The following is a 9,157-nucleotide window of genomic DNA, read 5'->3' as shown; positions in this document are numbered from 1 at the left end:
AGCAGCAGCAGTAGTCTCTCTACCCCTCTCTCTCTGTCGCTCTCTCTCTCTCTCCTTCTGTCTCTCTCTCTCTCCTTCTCTCTCTCTTATCTTATCTTGTCTGAACTCCTCAGTTGTCGACTTCTTATTGTCGCTCGTAAAAACGTGAAAAACTGCAGAAACATCTGCACAGTAGCAGCAGCTGTAATCGTGTGTGTGTGTGTGTGTGTGTGTGTGTGTGTGTGTGTGTGTGGTGACTTTACTGTTCAGCACATCAAGTGGCTGTCGCATCATCAGGGTCACACAACCCAGAGGGGGAAAAAGCAACACAGAAAAAACAGCTTCTCGCACACACAGATCTTGCACAATTATGTTGGATGTTTTTCTCCCTCCAAGAAAAACGTCTCTGCCGTGACGTCCTGCAGGTCAATACAGAGGGAAAAAACCTCCCTCAGGCTTTTATTTCCGGTGAATTTCACTGCCGTGCTGCTTCATTTTGCTGCGGCTTCAGTCAGATCGTGAGACAGCAGTCAGATTCCAGCCAAGCTCCTGCTCACATTTGGCCATATTAGGTGATGGAGGTTTCACACAGTCGGTGTCTGCCGAGCTCCAGTTGAACTCCAGACATGTGAGATGTTTTTTGAAGAAGACGAGAAGGGGAAGGAAGTCAAGTCGCTGTTTTTTTGACAAGCAGAGGGGGAAGAAGAAGTGTTTATGCTTGGCAGCTCGCAGTGGAAAGAGATTCACTCTGAAATCTGACATGCAGCAAGGGTCATGTGACCACCAGGCCGACACCCCCTTTTTTCCTGAAGAGGGCGCGAGAGCTGCACGGCGACATTACACGCAGGTTATTGTTAATTTCTGTGTGTGTGTGTGTGTGTGTGTGTGTGTGTTGCAGCTACATGTGACTTGTCGCTCATTGCACGCAGGTTGTGTTTACGCAGCTGCAGCATGAAAAAATTAAAAACAAAATTGCAGCAGCAGCAGCCGGACATCACATGTGATGACCGGACAAACAGTCTCCACCGTCCAGGGGACGAGAGGGAGGTAGGGAGAAGAAGAAGAAGAAGGAAGGGGAGGGGACGAGCCGCAGGTCGGGGGCAGGACTTCAACCCCCTCGCCCGCCTCCTCCCAAACCCCCAAAAGCGGCAAGCAAAACACGGCGGTTGCTAATGTGGCTAGCGGGGCTCCACCCCCCACCGTTGCTGGGCGCGTTGTTTTCAAAGTGTGTTGCCAGTGTGTCCTTATAAACAGGACTCGGCTCTGTGAGGTGAGGCCTCTCATGACCTCTTGACCTCCGGCGTGGCCTCTGAGGCATCGGCCAGGTGCGAAGGAATGCCAGCCTGCGGAGGTCGAGCAGGTGACGCTGCCTGCTTCCTGTTGAAGGCGAAAAAGAAGAATTTAAAAGACTGAAGTCTGGTCGGAAAGTCCTGTTTTCCAAAGTGCGCTTTGGCACCCCCTATTGAAACGCCATCGTCACTGCGAGCTGCTGTGTGATGGAGAGACTTGACCTTTGGCCTCGCCTGGAAGTTCACTTTCAGATTCTGACTCCCGGCCAAATTCCGATGCTGTGTTCCATCGGGCAACACAACACAACACAACCCTGCGGCCGCAGCAGTTGTGTGTGTCCACATTGCCTTTGCCAATGATGGCTTGACTCATTTGGTTTTGACGCTCAAATGTGATCCCTATCGGTGACGTTGGAGCAGCTAGTTAGCGTGTTAGCCACATAGAAGGCTTACCAGGCTAAACAGATAGTGTTGCTAAAAGTTTTTGGACCGAACAAAGCATCTTTATTTAAGATGCAAAAGGCGCATCAATGCTAACGTTAGCTCAATGCTACGTGCTGTGCTGGGATTCCTTTTTTGAGACTATGTGTTCCTCACAGGTTTTGTTTACTGAGGGCCAGAACCCTCCCATCTGGAAGCACTCAGGGGGGGCGAGGGTGAGGTGAGTTGGGGGTGAGGAACACGGCGGTGAAATGGAAATGTGATTATGCGGCGGGGGCCAAGATGGAGGCGATAACAGGCCCGTGGCGAGCCGGCTGCGGTCGTCACGGTTTGGCAGGAGGAGGACGAGGAACTCGCTGCGAGGGTATGAGCGGGTCGTCGGGGAGCCAAACATGGTTGGGAAGGACTTTGTGTTGGGGTTGTGGGTGGGGGTGTGAAGGATGTTGGAACAGTTCTGTGGACACGGGAACGTCGATCATTTTTTCCCTCTCATTTTTAACATGCTGTTTCCTGTCTATTTATCTCAGCTACCTTGCTAGCCGCTAGCATCGAAAGTCCAGACTGATTCGCACCTGTGGTTGCAGGCTGTAAACTGGCCAAAAAGTAAAAGAAACAGGAATTTCTTATTTATTTATTTTTTTGTGATTCTGAATCAGAACGGAATGTTTTGTTCAGATTGGACTCAATGTGACCTCAGTTTTCCCCAGTATTTGAAAAATCTCGAAGCAAAACTGCTGCCCGACTGCCTTCCAGTCTTTAAGTTGTGCTGAGCTAATGCTTGGCCGGTGGTTCTGCTCCCACTGAAAGAACCTTGTCGTAGCCTCCGGATGACACAATCCTTTGTCATATCGGTGGTGAAATCTTTCATTTGTGTGCGGAAACGAACCCAGACAGGATGTTTCGGGGGGGAGAGAGCGTTAGACTTCCCTTGTTGTGGTCGAGGCCAAAGCAGCAAAGCTAAACACGCACGGCCTGTAGTGACCTCGCCGCCGTGCTCTTGGCCCGTCACGGCGTCTTCAGACCGAGGCGTGACTGATGACGCCGGGACGCCTCCAATCAGGCCGGTCGGTTCGAGGATTCAAGGGGGGAATATCATGTTTTATCTTTTCGCACGGCAGAAAGCCTCCAGTGGAAACATCGGCGAGTCCTGACCGCTGATTTCAAAACAAACGGCGGGTCGAGTCGGATTCCTCCGCTGGCAGGCGGGACTGTTTGGACAGTTCGTGGCCGCCGTGTTTGAAAGAAACCCCCTTAAAACCTCTTTATCCTGAACGATGTGCTCTGGGTACTGGATAATAAATAGTAATAATTGATCACACATTGACGGGACAACTGCTTCCCGAATATTTTCTCGTGTTTATATTGGCAACTGCTGGCCACTGTCTCTGCTGCCTTCATGCGTATTACTTCATTAGGTGAGGTTCATTGAGGTGGTACGTGTGCAAACGAACCGATCAGAACTTGACCTGATCGGAGGTCCGAGTTTTTTAAAAGCCGTGTCTCAGCCCTGTTCTCTTGTGCGCCTCTCCTGACATTCCTCAGCTCGACAGGGTGTCGAGGCCGAACCGTGTCCGGCCGGGCAGCGGGAGGCGGCATCCGAGTGCTACAAACCGCAGGCCGACGCGAAAGGTCGCCACCCGACATTCACCCGCCGCTGCCGCTTGGGCAGGAAGTGCAGCCAACAACACCTGACTCAGCCTCAGCCCAGCCAGGAAGCTCAGGGTGGAGATGGAGCAGGTCTGAGATGTAACAGGAGCATAGAAGATCTTTTTTTTTTTCTTCTTTTTGTGGTACTTTGCATCGGTTGTTGGTTTTCCGGTGCATATAAATACATTGTGCAACCTTGAACAATTCCCAAACTTCCTGGATTCATCCCCTTATCCAGCTTGTCACTGTGTTCAAAGGAAAAAAAAACCCTATAGCGGCCAGGCGAGCAGCTACCTCCACAAGGCTCTGACTGTAAACTGACTGTACAGTGTCTCTTGTTCGCAAAAGCAGTTGATCGTTTGATTTTAGAATGAAATTAATGGATTATATTTATACTGAGTAACAAATCAAATTTGCAACTGTTGTTTTTATGTGTTTTCTCCCATCCAGATAATGGCGGCCAGGTCCTTCCCTACTTTCTTGCCCCTCGCCACAACGCTCCTGTTGTGTTGGCCGCACGGTGTCCGCAGCGGCGCTGTCTACTACGGGCCCAAGCAGCCACCTCAGCAGCACCAGCCCCTGCCGCAGTACAATGAGGGCTCGCTGCCGCAGCAGCAGCAGTTCATGGGGAATGAGATGCCGTACAGGAAGGACCTGCCTTTCCTGCCACCGTACGGGAAAGAGCTCCCTCTGCAGATGGGCAATGAGCGGCCACTCTCTGGCGGCAAAGGTGATGTCTGCGTCAAGAGTTTCAAAATTTTGATGTAATTTATTTATTATCTCTACGACTACCTTTATTTGTTCAAGGAAAACATAGTCTATCATTTTGAATTGGACCAGTTTAGTGCTTGATTAACATTGCCACGCCACTTGTTTCCTACAGGACAGACCTTTCCCAGAGGTGCCAAAGGTCCCCCACCCCCTGGTCCTGGTGCAGAAGTTCTCATTGAGGGACTACAGGGGATTCAGGGCCCTCCTGGACCAACAGGACCACCTGGACCACAAGGTCCACCTGGGCTACCGGGCCAGGGACTGCCAGGGTTGCCAGGAAAACCAGGGCCTCCCGGTCCTCAAGGCTACACAGGAGTTGGAAAGCCTGGCATTACAGGATTACCAGGAAAACCTGGAGGACCTGGATTTCCAGGACCAAAAGGTGACCTTGGTCTTAGTGGAAGAGAAGGGCCAATTGGACTTCCTGGGCCTCAAGGGCTCCCAGGTCCTCCTGGACTTCCAGGGATTTCAAAAGCAGGAGGTCAGGGTCTACCCGGACAGCCTGGTCATCGAGGGGAGCCCGGCCTCAAGGGTCTGTCTGGCCTCCGTGGAATACCTGGTGCCAAAGGGGACAATGGACTTGGTTTACCCGGGTTAACAGGATTAAAAGGACCTAGTGGACCACCAGGTCCACCTGGAAATGTGGGCATGCCTGGCATTGGCAATCCTGGCCTCAATGGTGCCCCTGGTCAGCCGGGTGTACCAGGAAAACCAGGTTCTTCTGGAGAACCAGGAATGATTGGACCATCAGGTGAAAGAGGTCCACCAGGGCCACCAGGTTTGCCAGGAATCGGGAAACAGGGGAACGATGGTTTAAGGGGTCAACCAGGACCCTATGGTGGAAAGGGGGAACCAGGCCCTCCAGGTCTCCCTGGGGGACCAGGCTTGCCAGGTTATGGGAAGGTAGGCTTTCCAGGACCTAAAGGTCACAAAGGACACACGGGACTCCCTGGACCTCCAGGTCAAAGAGGTGATAAAGGACATGGAGGCCCTCATGGCGTAATCGGTCTCACGGGACACAGTGGTATGCCTGGCTTACCAGGACCAATTGGACCCCCTGGTAATCTTGGATTTCAAGGACCAAAAGGAGAAGATGGCACCACAGGACCTAGAGGATATCCAGGAAACAAAGGAGAATTGGGACCTCCTGGTCTTCCAGGACAGCCTGGATTATCTGGATTAGATGGAGAACCGGGACCACGTGGGTTTCAAGGCCCCATTGGCCCCAAAGGAGAGGCTGGAATGAGAGGTTTGCCTGGTACCCCTGGTGGCGGAGGACTACCTGGACCAAAGGGAGAGAGTGGACAGCCTGGACAGAAGGGCTATCAGGGACCACAGGGTATCCCAGGGCTTATGGGACCAGGGGGTCCAATTGGACCTCCTGGCCTTCCAGGTCAAAAAGGTGAAATGGGCCCTTCCGGGAAGCCTGGCTATCCTGGAGAAGGAAAGCCAGGACTCTCTGGTCGCATGGGCCCTCAAGGAAACCCGGGTCTAAGCGGCCCTGCTGGACTTCCTGGGATGCCGGGACCACCTGGACCTCCGGGTCCGCCAGGCCCACCCTCAAGTTCTCCTGACCTCGGCCAGATCCTTCCTGCAACTGGCCCATATAATGGCCAACGGCAAGTGTATAAGCCAAAGAACGGAGGCAACGGCGGCACAAGTGGCTCGGAGATGCCTGCGTTCACAGCAAAGCTCACCAATCCCTTCCCTCCTGTCGGCTCCCCCGTCATTTTTGACAAGCTGCTCCACAACAGTAATCAGGACTACAATCCCCAAACTGGGGTCTTCACCTGCAGCATATCTGGGATCTACTACTTTGCCTACCACGTCCACTGCAAAGGGGGAAATGTGTGGGTGGCACTGATGAAGAACAATGAGCCGGTCATGTACACCTACGACGAGTACAAGAAGGGCATGCTGGACCAGGCGTCGGGTAGTGCCGTTCTTCCGCTTCGGCACGGAGACACTGTCCACATTCAGCTGCCGTCCGACCAGGCGGCAGGACTCTACGCCGGCCAATACGTCCACTCCACATTTTCTGGTTACCTCTTGTACCCAATGTAAGTAATCTTGGTACACCAAGGTGAATGTAGTAGTGTATTGTTTTTTTTAATGTAGTTTTTGTTATGTTATGTTTTGTTTTTTGTTTTGTTTTGTTTTGTTTTTACCAAATTTGTGGTAAAACTACTGCAATTGCAAAGGTACTCCATTGGTCAAGGTAAACAGTTTAGTTTAATTTTTTTAACCAAATGTCTCAGCTGTCGTAATTCTACTGTTTACATATTTATCCTTTTCCATTTCACGTTACAGACAATATATCATTGAAAGGCTCTGAGTATTGCCACGAACAGCGGGGTGATGCAGTTTTAATGATCACTTTTCTGTTTTGCTTTACAGGTGTATACTGTACTTTAGGCACATAAGTTCATTAGTACGTTTTGTACAAAGCATTTATTCGCAGCTAACGCTTCATAATCTCCTGTTTTTCTTGGTTACTCTTTTGTGCCATTCTTTTGAAGAAGTGCATAAAGATTCAGTTTTGCTGCAAAGCAGACGATCCACCCCACTGTGCCAAATTTCTTTTCAACCTAAAACTAAACACCCCCCACCGAGTAAATTAACTCTTTATTGATCTAGTTTTGTTTTGTCCCTTTTAAAGGTTGTCGTCAGCTTGTCAGTATTCTGTGTAATTTATTTGTTTGACTACTGATTACTTGTAATTGTGTCTTAACAGTAAATGAAGAGGGTTTTTTTTTAAGTAAAGACATCACTAACTCATACAACACAAATAATTCAAAAAATACATGCCTAACAATTTCAATATGCCTCCGTTGTGTAACGTCGTAAACTGTGGATGTGCAATTTTTGTATTTTATTCCACCTTTATTCTGGACAATAGTGCGTTGCACTTAATGGGAAACTGTGCACATATTATGTGAATTTTGAAACGATTTGTTCGGAGAGATGATTGTGTATTAAAAAAATAAAACCTCTTGTTTCCTTTATTGTGTGAGACTTCTACATTATGCTCCAACACACAACACATGCCCCCCCAGGTGCCCAGTGTGACCTTCCCACCTGCCCTGTCTGTCACACCCTCCCGGCTCGGCTGCACATCAGCGTCACGTGGCCTTAAACGTTGACCTTTTAAAGGTTGCTTGAGTAAGTTTCCACAACCTCAAAAGCAGTGAATGTCTGAAATGATGACAAATATTTTCCCGATATTATACAATAACCATACTTGACCAGAACGGGAAATTTATTTGACCAAATTTCTTACTTTTCCCTATTTTCCATACTTGTGTAGGAACTGTGCCGCTAGCAGTAGATAGCCACTGACAAAATTGTAGCGGCCTCTAATTTTGTTTACTATTAAAAAACAAAAAGTGTGTAGTTGAGGAAAAAGGAGTGAGAATCTAAGAAACGGCAATTATGTCAATATCACAACGATAAAAGAATGAATTGTTCATCACAGACAGCGTATAGTGTAAGTCGAACAGGTCAATTTTAAAAATGTATTCAATGCGGTGCTTGGCTGCCTCCTGGTCGTTGCTTGTATATTGTATTCTTGACGCCATCTAAATATCACTGACGCTTGCGGATTGGGTGCCTCTCGATTGGTTTGAGCACGGAGTGAAAAAATGTCGAGTTTATTGTATATGTAGTTGCTGCCCTCTGCCGGCCGTGGTGCGCTACTATTGAATCAAGCGAAAGGGAGGTTATTTTTCGAGGTTTGCGACCTCAGCTTTTTTTTCTTATTTTTTTTCAGTAAACGGAGCCTTTTCCTTAATCTGCAAGCCTGCGAGTTAATTAGTTCCAAAAATCTCCCCTCCTAGCCGCTGTTTATTTATTTACAGATGTATCAAACCACAGTGTACACATTTGCAGGGTTGTTTTTTTTTTTCATTAAATCAATTCAGTTTTGTAGTTTACATGTCTTTTTCTGTCTTTCAGCTACAAATGAGTGTAGCGCGGGAACTTTCAGAGTTGTATCTTTCAATAAGAGTGGTTTATTAAGTAGGTCGATCGTATTGCGTTTGTGATTTGTAGGCATCCAATAGAATGGATTTCACAGTACTCGGTGCTTGACTGACTTGTGGTTGGTTATTGTTGCTGACTTGCCATTTGACCGGCATTTTTTTTTTTTTTTTTTTTTTTTAAATGCTGGTGCATGTTTGCTTCTCAGTTTGAGGTCAAATCTGAGCCGAGGAGCAGACTGGAAGGAGAGCACTTTGCTGCATGACTCGGGGTTAGTTTAAACGGACCTGCCCCTGAATTGTTTTCCAAATAGAAAGAATTTTGTCATGATGAGTCATCTTACTAACTTTGTAAAGAAGTCATGTCTTTTAGAAAAGAAAAACACATTCAGCGTAAAGCTAAAAGATAGGTGTAATTATTCATTTTGTTTTTATATTATTATTATTTAATTATTATTATTGTTCATTCATTCATCCATTCATCCATTCATCCATTCATCTTCTATACCTGCTTATTCCTATTCAGGGTCACAGGGGTCTGCTGGAGCCTATCCCAGCTGTCTTAGGGCGAAGGCAGGGTGACACCCTGGACAAGTCGCCAGTTCATCGCAGGGCCACATAGAGACAAACAACCATTCACACTCACATGCACACCTACGGACAATTTAGAATGTTCAATTGACCTCACGTGCATGTTTTTGGAGTGTGGGAGGAAGCCGGAGAACCCGGAGAGAACCCACGCAGACACAGGGAGAACATGCAAACTCCACACAGAAAGGTCCCAGGTCCGGGCCCCGGAATTGAACCCACGACCTTCTTGTTGTGAGGTTATTATTATTATTATTATTATTATTATTATTATTATTATTATTATTATTATTATTATTATTATTAGAAGCAAGTACTAACCGGCCTTTGCGGACGCACCGAAACTTATTATTACATGATTTTCTTTTGTATTTTAACAATCCAAAACAAACACATGTTTACAATGTAAACAGACAATATGATTTGCATCAATTTTAACGCAACAGGCACTGAAACAGGCCGAGA

The 9,157-nt window shown here is 47.9% G+C and overlaps 1 protein-coding gene and 1 long non-coding RNA gene across 2 annotated transcripts in view; both read left to right on the top strand.

Annotated features, from left to right (window-relative positions):
- The window catches only part of LOC142903144 (uncharacterized), an 8,754-nt gene extending 1,622 nt beyond the window's left edge, over positions 1-7,132 (top strand). Inside the window, exons 2-3 of the mRNA XM_076048636.1 lie at positions 3,807-4,086; positions 4,240-7,132. Coding sequence (XP_075904751.1) covers positions 3,810-4,086; positions 4,240-6,191 — 2,229 coding nt within the window. The 5' untranslated portion in view covers positions 3,807-3,809 and the 3' untranslated portion in view covers positions 6,192-7,132. The remainder of the gene's footprint in view (positions 1-3,806; positions 4,087-4,239) is intronic.
- The window catches only part of LOC142903095 (uncharacterized), a 179,007-nt gene extending 170,090 nt beyond the window's left edge, over positions 1-8,917 (top strand). The window contains exon 5 of the long non-coding RNA XR_012929189.1: positions 8,631-8,917. This is a non-coding gene — a long non-coding RNA (uncharacterized LOC142903095). The remainder of the gene's footprint in view (positions 1-8,630) is intronic.
- The last annotated feature ends 240 nt before the right edge of the window (positions 8,918-9,157 follow it).

The sequence above is a fragment of the Nelusetta ayraudi genome, unplaced genomic scaffold (assembly GCF_046127955.1).
Source record: "Nelusetta ayraudi isolate G7.1 ecotype Tasmania unplaced genomic scaffold, CSIRO-AGI_Nayr_v1 ptg000106l, whole genome shotgun sequence".
Lineage (NCBI taxonomy): Eukaryota > Metazoa > Chordata > Actinopteri > Tetraodontiformes > Monacanthidae > Nelusetta > Nelusetta ayraudi.
The sequence above is the reverse complement of the archived record's forward strand: the minus strand, read 5'-3'. Positions and strand labels throughout refer to the sequence as shown.